Here is a 19,835-nt window from a genome sequence, read left to right on the forward strand (position 1 = left end):
AGAACCTGGGGACAGGATCAACCTGGAGTCCTAGCAGGAAGTCTAGTCTGCTGGGTAGAGGACAGGAGCCAAAGGATTAGACCAGACTGAACAGGCTGAGAGCTGTCGGTGTCAGAAAGGGTCACACAGGGCATTCCTCAGGGTCAGTGAATATTTGGAAACCCTAGTGAATATCAGCATCATGGAAACCCAAACAGGGTCCTAGTTACAAAGCTGGGACTCAGTACAATTCAGGCTTGTTAGAAGACTGAGCAAATCTAGGGCAAAGGGAGCAAAGCAAAAACACATTTAATGGAACCAGATGAGGGATGGAGAAACTATGATAGTGCCAGACACTTATTGGAAACAATAATAACATTGGGATTATTTCTGAAAGGTCCTTCCTAAAAATTCTCCTATCCATCAGCGCAGTTGGAGAATGAGTTGATCCCATGGTTGGGCCTGAGGGAGTGAGACTTAGGTCAGTAAAGAGGGAGCATTTGTCCCTCTGTTCATGGATCAAGAAGCTCAAGGAAGGAGATCTTGAGATTACCCCAATAGAGAACTGAGGGAAAGAGAAAAGGGGACAGATCAGGGCAGCAAGCCAAAGGCTGTGGGAAAAGATGCTGCAGAGGAAAAAGGAGAAACAGAGATGTCAGAATTTGCCTGCCCATCTGTTTTGCCTCTAAGGCTAAAAATTCATGAATTTTAAGATGGAAGATGAGAGCCTATAACAGAAAAATGAGATGAGGGCAGGGGCTTTAGGAATATGACAAGTAATTAAATAGAAGGGGAACCCCCCCCAAAAACACAGTTGAACTAATTTCCGCTAAAGAAGAAGAAGAAAAAAAAAAAAAGATTCAAGTTCCTAACCACTTGTGAGCATAAAATGAGATTAAATGCAAAAACATTTCAGAAGGTTAAAAGCATTATTCAAATGCAAACTGGGTTTTGTTGCTACGTGAATCATAGGGAAGACTGGTCCAAGGCCACCCAGATTACAGGAATAAACCCTGTAGCTTCTTCCCCTCCTATGATTGTTGCTTCTCTTTTCCAGGGTGGTCCAGCAGGAGACCTGGAGCAGATTGACAGTTATTTAGAAGCTTTGCTTAAAGAAGATAATTTCCTTTTTCAGCATTTTAAATAAAGTGACTGCAGGTACAGGACATAGTCTCCTTTCAGAAAAAAAGGAAAGTACTTCTCAAAATTAAAAGAAAAGACATTCCATTTTTTAAAATGCGAATAAGAAAAAAAGAAGATTCTTTAAAAAAAATCTCCTCTGCACTTGTTATTGTAAAGTTCATCTTGTTTAACAGTAAGAAAATTTTATGTTTTAGAAATGGAGACTGGTTTACAATTTGTATGTTTCCCAGTTCTATTCCCTAACTCTTCCTGTTCTTTCAGAAACCATTTCTAGAGTTCTCTAATTCCTGTGAGCTGCTAAGAAAGATGGAAATGTCATTTAGGCTTAAATTTTGTTTTCACTAAAAAGTTTGTAAAAACTGGAAAACAGTGGTTTTTAAGAGCCAAAGAACTACAGAATCACCTCCTTTTGAAACTTGAGTTGAAAAAGAAAGACATTATACCCCTTCTCTGCTACAGCCAGTACTCAGTAAAGCAGATAATATACATCCCAAAAGAACTTTGAGATATATTTTATATGATAATTTTACTATTGAGTTATAGTAAAAGAACCAATCTTCTAAGCATAATATGTATACATATTACATATATGTAAGAATTGTGTTTTGTATTTTCCTTGACAACTGTTTGTTTTATTTGTTTAGAAATGTCTGCAACTTTGGACAAAAGCAATAAAACATTTAATAGTTGTTTGTGTAATTGTATAATTTTATTTTTATGTACATGCACATAGTACAAAATTCAGAACATGTGAAATGGAATACAGTACAGTGAAAAGTCTTCATCCCGTTCTTGTCTTTAGTTACTTAATTACTCTTCTCAAGAGGCATGGTTTTACTAGTTACTTATGAATTCATCCAAAATCAGTCAATGTATATAAAACCATATAAATCATTATGTGGATATAAATATGGATGTAATAGCATCCAAACTATGCTTTTGTTTTTTTCCACTTAATATATCTTCAAGATCATTCCATATCAGGCTCAGTATAGGTAGCGCTGTCTCATTATCTTTAAATTGCTCTTTATTATTCCATTCTATAGGTATACCAAAATTTATTTTAGGTAAATATCCATCTTATGATGGACATTTACATTTTTCTTTTTTTTCTCTTTTATAAGGCTTTTGCTTTTCTTTCTTTTTAAAAAAATTTTAAAAAATTTATTAAGGTATAGTTGATTTACAGTGTTTTTGTTAGTTTCTGGTGTACAGCAAAGTAATTCAGCTATACATATATATAATAGTTTGCATTTGCTAATACCAAACTCCTGATTCATCCCTCCCTCTCCCCACCTCCCTCTTGGCAACCACAAGTCTGTTCTCTATGTCTGTGAGTCTGTTTCTGTTTCACAGGTAAGTCCATTTGTGTCATATTTTAGATTCCACGTGTAAGTGATATTATATGGCACTTCTCTTTCTCTTTCTCACTTACTTCACTTAGTATAATAATCTCTGAGTCCATCCATGTTGCTGCAAATGGCATTATTTCACTCTTTTTTATGGCTGAATAATATTCCCTTGTGTATATATGTACCACATCTTCTTTATCCATTCATCTGTTGATGGACCCTTAGGTTGTTTCCATGTCTTGGCTATTGTAAATAATGCTGCTATGAACATTGGGGTGCATGTGTCTTTTTGAATTATAGTTTTGTCTGGGTATATGTCCAGGAGTGGGATTGTTGGATCATAGGGCAATTCTATTTTTAGTTTTTTGAGGAATCTCTATTCTGTTTTCCATAGTGGCTGCACCAATTTACATTCCCACCAACAATAGGAGGGTTCCCTTTTCTCCACACCCTCTCTAGCATTTGTTATTTGTAGACTTTTTAATGATGGCTGTTCTGACTGGTGTGAGGTGGTACCTCATTGTAGTTTTGATTTGCATTTCTCTAATAATTAGTGATATTGAGCATCTTTTCATGTGCCTATTGGCCATCTGTATTTCTTCTTTGGAGAAATGTCTATTTAGGTCTTCTGCCCATTTTTTGATTGGATTGTTCAGTTTTTTGTTATTGAGTTGTATGAGCTGTTTATATATTTTGGAAATTAAGCCCTCATTGGTCACATCATTTGCAAATAATTTCTCCCAGTCCATAGGTTTTCTTTTCATTTTGTTTATGGTTTCCTTTGCTGTGCAAAAGCTTATAAGTATGATTAGGTCCCATTTGTTTATTTTTGCTTTATTTCTATTGCCTTGGGAGACTGACCTAAGAAAACATTGGTATGATTTATGTCAGAGAATGTTTTGCCTATGTTCTCTTCTAGGAGTTTTGTTGTATCATGTCTTATATTTAAGTCTTTAAGCCATTTTGAATTTATTTTTGTGTATGATGTGAGGGTATGTTCTAACTGCATTGATGGACATGCAGCTGTCCAGGTTTCCCAACACCACTTGCTGAAGAGACTGTCTTTTCTCCATTGTATATTCTTGCCTCCTTTGTCAAAGATTAATTGACTGTAGGTGTTTGGGTTTATTTCTGGGCTCTCTATTCTGTTCTGTTGATCCATATGTCTGTTTCTGTGCCAATACCATGCTGTTGTGATTACTGTAGCTTTGTAGTATTGTCTGAAGTCTGGGAGGGTTATGCCTCCTGCTTTGTTCTTTTTCCTCAGGATTTCTTTGCCAATTCTGGGTCTTTTATGGTTCCACATACATTGTAGGATTATTCTAGTTCTGTGAAAAATGTGATGGGTAGTTTGATAGGGATCACATTAAGTCTGTAGATTGCTTTGGGTAGTGTGGCCATTTTAACAATGTTAATTCTTCCAATCCAAGTGCATGGAATATCTTTTCATTTCTTTGAATCATCTTCAGTTTCCTTTATTAATGTTTTAGAGTTCTCAGCATATAAGTCTTTCACCTCCTTGGTCAGGATTATTCCTAAATAATTTATTTTTTGATGCAATTTTAAAAGGGATTGTTCTTTTACATTCCCTTTCTGATATTTCATTGTTAGTGTTCACTTTTTTTTTACATGTTCTCATCCTTTTGGATTTACATGCACACAACAGTGAACATTCTTGTAAATATGTTCATTTCACACATATGCAATTATACTTGTTAAATAAACTTCAGAAGATGCATTGCTGAGTCAAAGGGTACATACAGATATTATTAATAGATATTGCCTAATAACACTTCATAAAAATTGTATTAATAAACACCCTCCAGCAATATATTAATGTCTGTTTCTCACACCTTCACCTACCCCATGAATTATCAAGCTTTCTTATGTCATTGATCAAATAGATGAAAAGTGGTATATACTTGTAGCTTTAATGTACATTTCTTATGAGTAAGACTGAACACCTTTTCATGTTTAAAATTCATTTGAATTTTCAAATTTGGCCTTTGTTCATTTTTCAACTTGGTTATATTTTCCTACTAATTTATAGGAACTATTTTCATATTAGGGAAATAATCTTTTTTATATGATGTGTGTCACAAATGTTTTCTCATAATTTTTCATTTTTTAATGTTTTTATTATGTTTTGAGCCATGTGAGATTTTCAAAAATGTTTGCTTTAATTTCCTTTCATTTATGGCTTCTGGGCTTTTTAGTCATATTTAGAGAGTACTTCCCAATGCTAAAATTCTAAAGAATTTTTACATTGTTTTCTCTAATGATTTTGATAATCATATTGCTAAATCTTTGATTCATCTAGAATTTATTTTGCTGTAAGGAGTAAGTTAGAGATCTGACTTTGTTGTGTGTGTGTGTTTCCACAATAATGTCCCAGAATTATCAGTTGAATAATCAATCTTTTCCCCAATGATCTGCAATACCACCTTATTGCATGTTAAATTCCTATTTGTATTTGCACTGAGTTCTAAAACACAAAAAAACTCTATTTTTTTCCATTGATTGTCTCATCTTTTCTCTTGTTGGATCCATGTTCTTTTGGTAGGGCTAGCTAATAATTTAATTTTTCGAAAATTTCCTCTGTATCTTTGTGTGTGTAATTCTTAGTCAAACTTAGAATTAGGTTTCAATTCACTACCTACCCCTCAAATTTTATTTGTACTTTGTTGGGTTTGTGGTTAGGGAGAATTGCATATATATGTATATATATATAAGTCTTTCTACCCAAGACCAAAATATGCCTTTCTATATGTTCAGGTCTTCATTAGTGACCTATATTAGTATTTAAAATTTTTCTTCAAATATATCTAGTATATTATAGTTATATTTTTTGTAATTAATTAGATTTATTCTATGGCCTATTAAAAATGAATCTTTTTTCCCATTATCTTATGACTGGTTAATCACTTTTATATAGCAAGATTTCTGATTTTGAGATATAAATATTGTATCCAGTGTAAGAATACTCTTTATTTCAAGTAATCATTATGCAGGTTTTTTTAAAGCATAATTTATATGATCAAACAGTTTCTGGATCTCAGGTTCTTGCATTGTTGATCTATACAAAGTTTTCCTTCCACAGGGGATTTTCTTGGCCCCTTAAAAGCTTTCATTATCTTCCTCTGCCAACATCAGTATCCATTCTTCCTTTAATCTAAAAATTGGTGATTAATGAATGTTAATGGCGATAAGAAGTCAATGCCTCTGAGCATTCTTCTGGCAGACATTTAGAAAGAGTCTGAAGGGGGACTTCCTCAGAGAATGGTTTTTGAAGATTTTTACAGTATGTTCCTCATATTTCCTAACTGAATATTCCCAAGGGCTGAGTCCTCATTATCTCATCTTCTCTCTTTTTACTCTGCATAAGAAATCTCATCTACTCTAATGTTTTCAAGTAATACTTCCAAATGAATAAGTTCTAAATTTCTATGACCTGATTGAACACTTCATTTAAATCTAGTTATGAAATAGAAATTTTCTATTGAAAGTCTATATTGGTATGTTTGACAGAAAATTAATCATAACCTCTCTGCTTCCTGTCAAGGCAGTTCATTTAGGCCCCAGTGGCTCCAGTTCTTGGAGGATCTGGGGTTTTAAACAGGTAATCAGTTAGGACTAAGGAATGGGGACTAAAGTAGTAACTAGACTTATGAACTGAGTCAACATGGGAATCGGGGGAGGGGGGGAATGGAGTAAGTTTAGGGGAGGAGAGCCATGTTGGGACCAGATGACTCCAGGAGGAAATAATATAATTCTGTTGCTCCTAAGTATGGTTGGTAGCAAAATGGCTTGGGGACCACACGGGGCAATTCATTTCCATTATTAGACCATGGATACAGTTCTTAGGCCCATTGGATCAGCTCTGAAGTCCACTGGCAATTTGGGCTTGGCTGGGACCAGATAAGCTCAGGAACTAGAGTGGGATAAAACCAACAGGCAGAGGGTATGGCTAGATGCAGGTTTGAGAGACAAAAGACAAGATCAGAAAGCGGGGGTGGGGCGGGTGGGTGCGGGCAGTGGCAGGTACAATGCCGGAAGACACAGCCCCATATCTTCCTTTATCTGCAGTCCACAATTTACAGCCTACTACATCTACAACTCTTCTAACTACTTATTATCTGGTTATCTCTGCTTATTTCCCTCTCGTACATAGAATTCCTTTAACAATACTCAGAATGTTTAATTTTTCCGTGGCTTAAAAAAATGTTCATCTAAATTTATCTTCACACTATTCAGATGTGAGAAGGCAGATACTCTTGATACTATTTTACAGATGGGAAACTGAGACATAACCGAAGTAACAGTTCAATGTAGTTAATAAGTGGTAAACAAAGCCTAGAACCCAGACTTTCTGATTGCAACTCTAAGTTCCTTCCATTAAACCCCACTGTACCACTCAATAATGTAGGTGTAACTTATGGCTAACGATATGGCAAGGGTTACCCTCTAAAATACTGTCTCTGTCCTTTACAGAAAACTCTCTCTCTGAATGGCAGTAAGCAACAATCCCATCAGCTAGTAAGTGACCTTGGTCTTAAAATTGTACAGGTGAATTAATCTCACTGGCTTTCTATTCTTATTTAGCCTATAGCCGTAAGAGGTTTAGAGTAGTTTCTAAGTGCATATGTTAACCTCAAGTTTTAGTGAAGACTGAGGGACTAAATCCAGAAAGACCTTACATGAAAACAGCCGGAGAAAACCTGTAGACTGTGAATCAGGATGGGGAATAGCAAATCTATAGCTGGTGGTGAGACAGCACCTCCTGCTAAAGAGACCCGTGTGTGGTACAGAAAACTTAAAATGCAATATCCATCCGGTCTGCAAACACTGTGTGAGTTTAAGACATGCTTGCGTCTGCAAGGTCTGAATCAAAAAGCCAGTCAACATGTTGATCAAATCTGTAATACCGTTGACAAGAACAAAGTAAGAACTTTTACTTATCATTTGGCTATGATTCTCCATTTCCCTCTTTCTTCAATATAAAATAGTCTAAGGTAAAATGTGTGTGTTCCACTGAATGGGGAGGTCTTCAGAGAACCCACAGCTTGTAGGTGAGTCATTAAACACATTTAGCACTGCCAGCATGAAAATAATTGCGAACTAGCCTCTCTGCCCTTGGAAATGTTCTGCATGTAGGGAGTTATTTTAAAACCAAGTTAAATCTTGGCGTGGAATTCTAATGCTATCCTTTAAACAAATCTAATAAGTGCAGATTGATTTACAAAGACTGTTTTCAAAGTATTTAATGCATTGGTGACATTTTATAGAAAAGCAAATTATAGGAATCTGCTTTTAAAAGTGTGATTGCATCTAGATTGGCAGATAAATCAATACAAATTAGCCAACATGTTGTTCATACCCATAACAAAAGTTAGAATGCTTCATAATCCTTTTCTTTTTTTCATATCTGACCAATTTATTTTGGGGAAAAACAAAATAATTTACAGTTTTAAATTCAGATAAATATTAGTTTCTAAAGATTGTTACTCAACTGTTGTCTTGAATTTACTCATTCCTGAGCTGCAGCACATTTAATTTCATGTCTTAAAAAAATATAAAAACGAGAAAAGAAAATATGGAATAGAAAAAAATAAGACAAAAAAGTGACAATCTGAAATACTAGGCTAAGTTGTTCCTGTCTGCTTTTCCTTGTACATTTCAGTTGTTTTACCTGTGGATCTGTATATTTCAAAATGTGCTGATGCCGTCTAGAATAAAAGGGAAGGGGAAATACTACTGGTAGAAAAATAGATGACTTTAGAAGGCTGTGCATGATAATAGAAGATAAAGAAGGGATAATTAATTCAGTACAGTTAAAACAACTGGCTGTCCATTAGGATGTATGGAATCTAATACAGCCTTTTGAGCCCTTAAGCCAAAAAAACCAGATGACTTAAAAGGAGGTAACAGCCAGGACCTGGGGAAAATTAAACCTACGCAAAATTAACAGCTATTTTAATCCTTGTAACAATGTCAGGAACATTTCTTTTAGGACATTATTGTCCTTTGTTCTTTGTTTTCAAATATGAATTAAGGACTGCCTGCTTATCATGACTGTTTCCCTCCTCATAAATTTTTACTTAGTGTAGTTGCAAGCAAACCTGGCTCTGCCCCTGAGGAGCTTACAAATCAGTAGAAAAATGAGGCAGATTCTGATTTTGTTTTAACTCTGAAAAAGGTTTTGGATATGCTATAGACTGAATATTTATGTTCCCCTCTCAAATCATATGTTGAAATCCAAACCCCAATATGATATTTGGAGGTGGGGGGTCTTGGGGGGGTGGTTAGGTCATGAGGGCAGAGCATTCATGAATGGGATCAGTGCCCTTATAAGGAGTTCCCAGAGAGCTCCCTTGCCCCTTCCTCCATGTGAGGACACAGTGAGAAGACTGTTGTCTATGGGAAATGCGTTGTCTATGGGCCCAGGAAATGGGCCCTCACCAGACACTGAATCTGCCTATGCCTTTGATCTTGGACTTCCCAGACTAAGAAATGTGAGAAATAAATGTGTTTATACCTTCCAGTCTATGGTATTTTTGTTGTAGCAGCCTGGACTAAACAGGACGACCCTGTGCGCACACTGGCATGTTGTCTCTCTTTGTCTCTGCCTGTGTACGTACCTCTCAGCTCTCTCTCCCTCTCTGTCATTCTCTATGTCTCACTCATGTGGCAGCTGCTGACCCACTGTGCCTTCTGTGAGCGTCCCAATTTCACAATGGAAGTCTGTTGCTCTAGACAGCAGCTTCTCAGGCTCTGATGGTGGTATTCCTGAGAGTTTAGAAGATGAACTATCAAGTTCTTTAGTTATTCTCCAAAGGTGTTGATGTCATGTCCCAGGCCGGCAATTTTGTTGTTAGCCCAATGTTTGTGGAAGCGCTGTGGGTGTCAGTGGTTCATATGCAAGAACAGGAACATGCTGTCGAGGAAGCAGGCACAGACAGTGTCCAAAGTGTCCGGGGCCTGTGTGCCGTCGGAGTGAGAATCCTCTGACAGTCATGGGATGGCCAAACCCATCTCAGGAGCTCAACTGAAATGACTTGGAAGTTCTGCTCTTTATGATTTGTCATAGAGATTTCATGTTTGCTTAGGAAGCAAGTAAACCTAGGCAGGCAGTGATGACTGATGCCACGAAGGGTGTGGAGATCTCAACATAAAATCAGGTCGTAAAATGAGAAGAGTAAGGATTGTTCATTATCAAGTGATAGCGAGAAATGATATGCAGTTATGCATAGGAAAACAAAAAAGCCACATGTTTAATTAGATCAATAAAACTATCAGCTGTCCAGAAACCTGGAGGATTTACTCTTTCTAAGAAGCTCCTCTGCAGTTTTACTATTCTGGATAGACATCATTCTAAAACACTTTCCTGCTTCCTCAAAGTGCTGGTAAAACATTTTCTTGATATTAGAGTCATTATTATGAACATTGGTTATTTCATTTATGAAATGCCAAGAAGCACCGATGCCTATTGAAGTTGCTGGAGCTAAGTTCCCTGATGTCAAAAACCCTGAAAGTATGCACTTTTGTGTGTGTGTGTGAATAATATTTTATTTAGTCATTTTTGTTTACGACAAAAATATGGAACGCTTCACGAATTTGCGTGTCATCCTTGCACAGGGGCCATGCTAATCTTCTCTGTATCGTTCCAATTTTAGTATATGTGCTGCCAAAGCGAGCACAAAGTATGCACTTTTGTTGTGTTTGCCCTTACTGTCTTTCTGTCCCTTTCCCTGCTGTCAAACACACTTTACCCAGCTTTCTGATTGTTATAATACTAAAAAGCTTCCAATCTCTTTCTACTCTGCCATTTCTAAGTGGCTTCGGCTTGTACTCAAGTTAACCAAGACTATTAGAATAGTGCTTAAAGTAAATAGATTCCAAAATTTAGGGTATAAAGTTTATAACTATTCCTTTGGCTAATCACACACACTTGCAGCCTGCTCTTTGGCACTCAGTAAAAAGTTAAGGCTTTCTGAGCACTTGTGATGTACCTACCCCTGTTCTAAGCACAGTACGTAGACTAACACACTCAACATAATGATGATAATAAAACCTGCTTTACAGTAGTGGCCATGATGTTAGCACCCCGGACCTCCAGGGAAGGTAATTGACCAGGGCCCCAGGTGCATCGCTTTGCAATCCATCACTGCAATTGAGCTGAGTCTGTGCCCAGGTTTAGAATACGACCAGTGATTGAGTGCAGCAGAAATAATAAGGTCAGCCCATTCCTAAGACAAGGGGACTCCTCTGTCAGCTGGCTTTGGCTCAAGGATTCCCTGGTGGCTTTGTTGAACCGTAAGTTTCAGGAGTGTCAAGGACACTTCTACCCAACCTTCTCTTGCTCTCTTCACCTGGGTCAGTGTTGGAAGCCATCCAGATGCTGCAACACCATGACAAGGTCATGGGGCGCTCCAGTGCAGAACTGCAAGGCGGAACCACACGTGGAAGGTGGACTACACTCCTCGTAAAAGCAATACTTATAATTTCTATATATATAAATTTAAGTGTGGCAGGATTTGCCCCAAGGAAAAATCTTAGATTTCCTGACTTCCCCTTTGAGTACTGTTTGGCAAGGCCCGGTACCTAAAGAGGGACATTGGGAAACAGTGACTAAATCTGGACATAGGGAAATGTTTCTTTGGAAAACACCATCCTCCCTAGAGATATGGCCATATGAGGGTGTTTATGATGGTAATAATAATTTGTGGTTCAATATTAATGGTAGTTTAATGATATTTGATCAATTAACTGGTGAACAGATATGTTCTAGATTAGGGACAAATAGAAATGATTTGGAAAGTTATTCTTTAATAGATTATTGGGACCCTAATATTGTTTGTTGCTATATTAAATTGCCTTTGAGTAGCAATATTCAAAATAGAAATTATAAAATATATTTTAGATATTTTTATGGCATTATAAAAAAGGAATGTCCATGTAGGAAAAGCTATGTGGGGGCTAAGGATATATAGACTATAAGGATATATTTAGACTTAGGTGTTAAGGTTGGTTAACCACCAAGAATAACTCTTAGAACATGTGCTGTACGTAATGGTAACCTTGGAATTTATCTTATGAGAAAATCTAGAAACTAAAAGGTATGGTTTACGTAATCTTTTAAGGAAATCTTGGTGGGTTCAAAATGATTCATTCTTTCGACTCAAAACAATAATATTACAATGTATGTTAATGATTTATGTAATTCTACTGTAATCTATATATGAGTATATGAAATAAAGAAAGCATGAGATGGTGCTATTTTTTTACTTGGCTGAGTCCACGAGTCTCAGTCTCCTTCCTGTTGACTTGGCTGAGTCCACGAGTCTCAGTCTCCTTCCTGTTGTTCATCGCCGACGCTGTCCATCCTTTTGGGGTATCCTGGATCCTGTTGGAGCTGGACTCCAACAGGTCAGATTAGCATCCTGGTCTGGCAGCTCGTTCAACCTTCCCTGACTTCCTTCTTGTTTCCTTCCACACAGCGTTTTTCCAAATAAAATCCTTAAATTGGGATTGATAGGTCTAATATCCTGTGAGTGAGAGTCACGGAAAAACAGCCCAGAGAAAATGTAAGATGACATAACAAACCAGAAAACTCAGACACTATCAGACACATGTTTCACAAGGGCCTGGCACAATCAAAAATAGAGATCAACCTACAGCATATGCTGAGAAATTTTGTAATTTTCATAAAAGGGGGGGAAATGGAAATCAAATTAGCATTGAGCTTCTTAACACCTACACCGGAGACTAGAAGTAAATGGAGAAAAGCTTCCAAAATTTTGAGGGGGAAGGTATGAGGCCAAATCAAATGTGGGGGAAAACAAAACAAAAAAGACATTCAAGGACTGAAAAGTTTTACTTCACATTTATTTTTTCTTAGGAAGCTACCGGAGCAGGTGCTCCAGCAAAATGAGGGACTAGATCAACAAAGAGGGAGAAAATGAATCCAACATAGGAAAACAGATGTGGGCAGTCCAGGGTCATGGAGGAGGGCAGTGCAGATCAACAGCTATGCAGAAAGCCCAATGTGCTTCTCCTCCCGATTGAAAGGAAGAAGGGGGACTCAGGGAGGAAAACCTGAAGAAATGACATTGATGGATTATCTACTATGTTTAAGGATTTCAAAAACAGTATTAATTCATTAACTGATATTTAACCAATCTGATGTGGTACATTGGAAAAAAGTTACAAGGCTAATAAGCACAAAGAAAACTATTGAATAGATTTAGAATGAAGCAATTACCTTCTTTTATTATGAAAATTTTACACCTATTCTAAGTAGAATAATCTAGTAATCTTGCATAGACCCATCATCCATCTTCAACAGTTACCAAATTTTATCACTTTGTTTCATCTGTCCTCCTGTATTTTTCCCAGGGTTTTTTAAAAGAAAAAAATTACTCAAACATTGCGGGATTTCACCTGCAAATACTTCATTATTCACCTGTTACCAATAAGGACACTTTTTAGGCATAACTATTATGCCATTATCATACATGGCAAAGACAACAATAATTCCTAATGTCATCTAATACCTGGTCTATGGGCAAATTTTCCTGATTGTCTCAAGCATACTTTTTAATTTTTCCTTGATTTGAGTTTGCATCCAAACAAGGTCCATACATGAAAACAGGGGGTTATGACTTTTAAGTCTGATTTTTCTATAATAGTAGTTTCCTACCTCCCTGCTCCATTTATGCTATTGAGTTAGTAGGAAAAGTGAGTCATTGATTCTGTAGAATATCCTACATTCTAGATTTAGTTGGTTGCTTTCTTGTGTCATCTAATTTGCTTTCTATTCTTCGTATTACCCATAAACTGGTATTTAGCTGTTGAAGCTTAAATAGATTCAGATTCGTTTGGCAAGAATACTTCATAAGCATATAATTACTGGTTGCCTCACTTTTTGTGGATTGTCCGTTAACTTCAGGAGGTGTCATCACGATGAGGCAATTATTAACTCCATGTAAAATAAGGAAGTCAATAATTTTGGTATACCAATGAGCTATGCAGAGAACAAAATTTACCAGAGTTGTTAAAATCAAACTCCTGACTTTTAGATTCATCTACAATTGTTATTTAGAGTATGCAGGAGGAACAGTGGTATGCTGGGAAATGTGTAACAACTAGTTTTCTGGGGGGAAATAGCCCTGGTAACATTTGCTGGTTTCCATGGCATAAATACTCCCACCATGGCCAATTCCAAGCTAACAATCATTTAATACTTGACTTGCAAATTTTCTGAAAATTTAACAGTCAGCTCCTATCAGCAGGTAGAATAAGCTCCAGCACACCACTGGGATGTGTATAGGGGCCATAGAGTTAAATACTTGTCACTTGCTATAACAGGAAGTAAATAAAGTCTAAAATTGATAAATCAAGACATAAGCAGAATAAGCATCTCAATTGCAAACATGTAAATAAAAGAAAAAATAGCCCCAAAGTTCAAAGTTTTAAATTATAAGACTTTTAGTTTAATTTTAGATATGTATGTGTATGATGTACATGATAAAAAATTAAAACTGATTTTTAAAAATTTTATAACAAAAAAGAAATGGAAAAAATAATGGTAACACGCAAGATATTAGCAAATCTTTGTAGGTGAGGTCAGTGATGGAAATGGCTCTCCTCAAAAAAAAAAGGTCTGTCTCTGTGCAAGGAACAACATAGATTCCTTCATTTCTACAACTAGGAATTGTCCATTCCATTATGGAAATCCTATGGACTTGAAGCTGAGGGTCTAGCCTGGCCCAAACTTGGTAGTGAGTAACCTCGTCAAAACATGAAGTCTCCATTAAAAAGTACAACACGATGTTTTCTAGATTCCACATATATGCGTTAACGTATGATATTTGTTTTTCTCTTTCTGACTTTCTTTGCATGGATACCAAGAGGGGAAGGGGGGGGTGGGATTGATTGGGAGATTCGGATTGACATATATACACTACTATGCATAAAATAGATAACTAATGAGAACCTACTGTATAGCACAGGAAACTCTACTCAGTGCTCTGAGGTGACCTAAATGGGAAGGAAATCCAAAAAAGAGGGGATATATGTATATGTATAGCTGATTCACTTTGCTGTACAGCAGAAACTAACACAACATTGTAAAGCAACTATACTCCAATTAAAAAAAAAGACAACTGAAAAAAAAAGTACAACACGATGAAAGCGTGTGGCTCTCGTGGTCAGTATTAAACCCACACAGGGTGAGACCGTGGGACTTGAAGTTAAGTGGGCTCCAAGGACTGACCAGGGCCACCTCCTCCCCCCACATTTATGCCATTGATTTGCTAGGGAAAATGAGTCATTGCCTAATGACTCACTGCCAAAGCAGAAGCTGATGAAAGGCTTAGGAGCATTCGAGCTGGGTGTGGGCCAGCGCCAATATTCCAAAAACAAGAAACACTGTGAAATTGTAGATGTTGCTGGACACTGGTTCCTAAAAGGCAGTGAAGTGGACATGGGCTGCACTGTTCTCACCTAAGTATCCACATGCTTCACCTAGAGATGGATGCAAAACGCCCAGTTCCCTGGAAACTACTTCCTATACTAGACATGACCCTGCGCCCTGGGCTCTATGCGTCCAGAGTGCATGACACTGAACTTACTTCTGCTGAAGTTCGGGCAGAACCTGGCAATGAAGGAGCACCTAGCACTGCTCTTCGTCCTGTACTCCTTGCAGTCCAGCCACACTGCTTTCTTCACGCTACACCTGCAGTTTGCCCTTCTTCGTGTCTCTTTTTTCTTTTTAAATGCAAGTGGTACATGAATTCATCCTCATGAAACAGCAGTGCAGAAACTGAATAATAAAAATGAAGAATTAATCATCCCCTTTAGATCCCGCATGCTTCCGCAGACTACGCACCTAGCACAGTGGCATAAAGTGGATGTTGAACAAATATATACTGAGTCATTAAATAAAATAATAAGGGAAGTAACAACTCCAGTACCCTATGTTTTATACATGGACTTCTTTCCTTTCCATTCCTCTCTCTCTCCTTCACTCCCCCTTTTCCCCATATTTATACCAAGGAAGGTTACTGTGTCTTCCAAATTTTAACCTAGTGCCCAACTGGAGTGATTATCTCAAGGGAAATTTTAAAATGTATTTTTTATTTGTGCAGCTGGTAAGAATTTCAACTCACACACTCAGGCATTTTAAAAATGTAACTTTTGTTTTTCATAATAAAATTAATTTATATTTTGAGTCCCCATTTTACCAAGGAGATTTCTCCCTCCACTTACCAGGGTTGCATATAAACCCCACAGGTGCATCTAAAACTCAAGGTATTAACACAGGTCAGAGGAGCATCCGTCCACACTGGTATTCACTGAGACAGAATCTCTCCTCATCTCCTGCTTCACTTAGAAGGCTGCTGTCTCCGCACGGCTAGGCGTCCTGAGTCAGATTCTCTCTCAGTTACTTTATACTCCTAGGCTTGGAAGCCTGTTAGGCTGGCTCAGGGTTGTCTGACTAGATACTCTTTACAGACTTTCCTCGCAAGCTATGTCAGGTTCAGGGGAACTTGGTGAGCTTCTAGCCAGTAAATCACAAGTGCTTCTGCTCTTACATCTGCCAGCCACACCTGGTGTGTGTCCCCCCCTCGCCCCCCCTGCCCCTGCCTCCAACTAGTCTTGACCCTCACAGAGCAGTACCCCTAACCCACTGTCTTGTAATTCTCTTTTCCTTCCCTGTTCCACACTTCTCCAGCCTATGGAATTTTTATCTAGCTTGAGAGTAGCCAGGAGAAACTGGCTCTAATGATGTGTTCTTCCAAATCTTTTGTTTGTGGCATAAACTTTATGCTCTGAATCCCAAATGGCTTAAACTATTGAAACTCAAGAGCTAAGAATGAACTCTCGATTTCTGCTTTTCTGTTACAATGACTTATCTCTCAGGCAATGAATGTCTTTACTGAATGTGGGAGGGCTGGATGATAGAAGGGATTACCAGGAGCAAAGTCACATCCCTAATACACAATATTATTACCCCACTGCATTTGCAAAAATTTACTGAGCTCCTGGGAGGCATGGTGGAAGGAAGGTAGGCACAAAGATGATATAGGAATTGATCCCTGTCCTCAAAGGAGATTACAATCTAGTGAGATAACAAGTGCATCCTCAAAAAATAAAAGTTAGTAAATGAAGAGTCAAAGATTGAAAGAGGGAAAAGCATTGTACTGACTCTCTAGCTTCAAGGTTCCAGATGAGTCTTGGGTATTATAGGGCTGCTTTTAAAACCTGCCCAGTATTGTGAGTAATGGTCCAGCCTATTCCTAGACAGGCAAACTGGATGGAAGGGCCAGGGGAACTCTTCAATCCCATCCCAGCAGGGCAGGTAATTGCAGAAAAATCACACTCAAATTTTGAAGGGGTGTGGGGATGGGGGTGAGCAGGTAGGTAGAAGATATGATTTTCTGTGCCCCCAAAGAGTTTTCAGTCTAGTGGATAAAAGTCATGTCGAGATTAAATGCCTTAAGAAGAAAATAAGGCAGTATAATATAACAAACTATAGCAGGGCTGTGCTATTCAAGGTACATCTACTGGGATCAGAAGATGCAATGAAAACTAAGCTGCCGAGTTAGGAAAGGCTTTCTGGAGAAGTTGAGGTATTTTGAGATCTTGAAAGAAGTGAAGAGATTGAATTATTCCTAAGAAAAGCTAACAGTTGCTGAACATTTCTATACCAGTCATTGGCTTAAACACTTTACACTTATTATCTTATAGAATCCTCAACAATAATGTAAAAGTAGGTACTATTTTTATCATTCCCATTTTACAGATGAGGACACTGAGGCACAGAGAGGTTAAGTAACTTGCCTAAAACTACACAGCAGAATTGGGATGCTGGCAGTCTGACTCCAGGGGCTTCACCCTAAATTGCTATGGTATTCCACCTTTAACAAAATAGTTGAGTATTTCAACAAAGAGAACAGCTCAAATTAAAGTACAAGGTAGGAGAGAGAAGGGTCAGTGGGGACCTAACTAAGGCAGAGGGTTACTGCTAGAGCATAACTTGGAGGCACACACTCTAGGTGCCTCACCTATATCTTTTGCTCCATGCAGACAACAAGTCTGTTGCTGGGACTACATTTATTCTTACATTGTGGCTGAGAAATGAGGCACTCAAAGAACCGAGATGCCAGGAGTGACTTGCCTGGAGAATCTCAAAGCAGAAAACCAGCCCTCGGTCCCTCTGGCTCCTGATCCACATTCTTGCTGCTGTAATAGGTGTGAAGGTCAATGCACAACCCTCAGGGCCACACCTAGGCATCTGGGGATGAAACCGTGGGTTAAATCCATTTCACCTGCCTTCACTAATCAAGGTCATTTTAAGATTTGCATGTCCTCCAAGCTGCACGTAGCCTAAATAATAAGATGTTTGCCAGAGTTTTTGTCCAGAAACTTGGAGTCGGCTGTGCCTAGTTCGAGCTGAGCCGATTAAGATGAGATAGGACCACCGACCATCCAACTGGGCATGCGCGAGTGTCGCTCAGTGACCTTAACGTGCAGAGGCCCGTAGCCTAGTTACGCCTGCGCAGAATGTCGATTACCGCACCTTTTTCCAATCACCTTTCCCCACCTCTCCATGCTCCCCATGCCTCAGACCACCCAGCTGCTTCTTTCCTCATCGCATAAATATCCCCGCCCCTTGCCTTCTGGGGGGAAGATTTGAGTTCTGTTTTTCTGTCTTTTCGTCTGGCTGCCTTGCCGCAAATATATAACTGTCTCAAATCTCGGTATCTCAGCATCGTGGCTTGCTGTGCTCAGGGCTAAACAAACCGTAACTGGTGCTCTCCAAACAGTGCCATTGTCAGCTCTTAAACTGAATCCGGGGTTCTCTAAGAGTAATCTTTTGTTAGGTATGTACCTGCAGGAGGGCAGGGATGAGGCCATTTCTAATAGGCAGAAGTGGGGTAACAAGTCTGATTACCGGTACAGAAGAAATGGTGGGGGGAAATGGACCTAAAAGACTTGTCAGAAGCTTTGGCTCCTGTAAAACTCTGAGGGCTTACAAGGGAGGTAGAATAGTTTCTCTAAATTAGTGGGTTTGGAACTCAAACTCTTACCGAGTCCCAGCTCATACAACGTGCCCGCTGCACGGCAGGCCAGTAAGTCAGGACATAGTGTTGGGGCCAGAAAAGAGACTTTTCGGAAAGCCAGCAGACCAAGAAGATGGCGGGCTAATGTCCTAAAGAGCTATCCTAATTCGGGGTAGAATTCAGGTCTCTCTTCTGCTAAGGAAAAAGCGGGATTGCAGACTTCTTAGAGCCGCTTGGCCTTGAAGGAAAGCATCACATTTCTTCCTCTGCTTGCTCAGGTGGGCTGGATCACAGAGCTCCAGCAAAAAATTCAAGTAGTTAGCAGTTACTTTTACTTTACCACTCTTATCTCTGCTTATTCGAAAGGTTTCTAGGCTAAAAGTGAATTTATCTACAAGTAATGTCCGTAACTAACCCAGGACTACGGGATAGGAACTTTCTTAAGGGAACTTAATGAGCTATTCGGGCATAAGAAACATTTTTCTCTAACGCTTAACTTCTGACGTGTAGGGCTAAAGTAGTAAAATACATAGGCTAAAGAATGAGGGAAACAGTTTCAATGTGGCATTAGTTCTGTTCTTTCTGTTACAAAACCATAAATAGAGCGGTGGTTTGAGCCAGAAAACATTGTCAACAAGGATACATTGGAACACTAGGATAAAACAAAACCGCCAACACAAATTCTCAGATTATTTAAATTAGCAACCTCAGACAAATCCTGGGAATCTAGCGTGAGGGAATGGTGAGGAATTTTTAGAAACATGAGTGATTAACCTGTTTACAGAAAGAAAAGTGAGGAGAAGGGCAAGCTGTGGGATTTAATGATGACTACAATGTGATAGTTTACCCATAATATGTACACAAATCAAATCTTTAATATATCAGAAGTCCTTGCTCTTTTTAAGGAGCCCTTCTGTGAATCTCTTAAATCACTGGCCGGTCACGGTAGGGCCAGTGGGGGCAGTACCTCGGGAAGAGTGGGGTTGCTGGGCTCCTGGCCCAGCTCTGACCCTTACTGCTGTGTGTAATCGTGGACAAGGCGCATGACCTCTTTGTGTCAAAGTCTTCAATCCCAAAACAGGCAAAACCTATACTGCCTACATTATCACTGAGCTCATGTGAAATAATGTTGGAGAAAACTTTGAAGATATGTGTAATAAACAGCCCACAAAGGGAGGTGATGTTTATCTGTAAAATGCAGGTAACACTGACCTCAGGCCCCCAACAGAGATTAACTCTCCTTATTATCAGCTCCAGTTATACTTCCAAACGCCAAAACGTGCCTACACGTGCA

The 19,835-nt window shown here is 38.6% G+C and overlaps 2 protein-coding genes and 1 non-coding gene across 3 annotated transcripts in view; 2 read left to right on the top strand and 1 right to left on the bottom strand.

Moving 5' to 3' along the window:
• MORC1 (MORC family CW-type zinc finger 1) overlaps positions 1 to 1,406 on the top strand; it is a 243,757-nt gene extending 242,351 nt beyond the window's left edge. The window contains 3 exon segments of the mRNA XM_057544938.1: positions 1,037 to 1,116; positions 1,118 to 1,137; positions 1,384 to 1,406. Of these exon segments, the coding sequence (XP_057400921.1) occupies positions 1,037 to 1,116; positions 1,118 to 1,137; positions 1,384 to 1,406 (123 nt within the window).
• A 5,805-nt stretch (positions 1,407 to 7,211) lies between these two features.
• GUCA1C (guanylate cyclase activator 1C) overlaps positions 7,212 to 19,835 on the top strand; it is a 32,724-nt gene continuing 20,100 nt past the window's right edge. The window contains 1 exon segment of the mRNA XM_028167725.1: positions 7,212 to 7,415. Within this exon segment, the coding sequence (XP_028023526.1) occupies positions 7,212 to 7,415 (204 nt within the window).
• On the bottom strand, positions 10,065 to 10,171 carry LOC114238520 (U6 spliceosomal RNA). Its single transcript, XR_003623848.1, has one exon. It is a non-coding gene; the product is annotated as a U6 spliceosomal RNA (small nuclear RNA).

Source organism: Balaenoptera acutorostrata, chromosome 4, assembly GCF_949987535.1.
Source record: "Balaenoptera acutorostrata chromosome 4, mBalAcu1.1, whole genome shotgun sequence".
NCBI classification, from domain to species: domain Eukaryota; kingdom Metazoa; phylum Chordata; class Mammalia; order Artiodactyla; family Balaenopteridae; genus Balaenoptera; species Balaenoptera acutorostrata.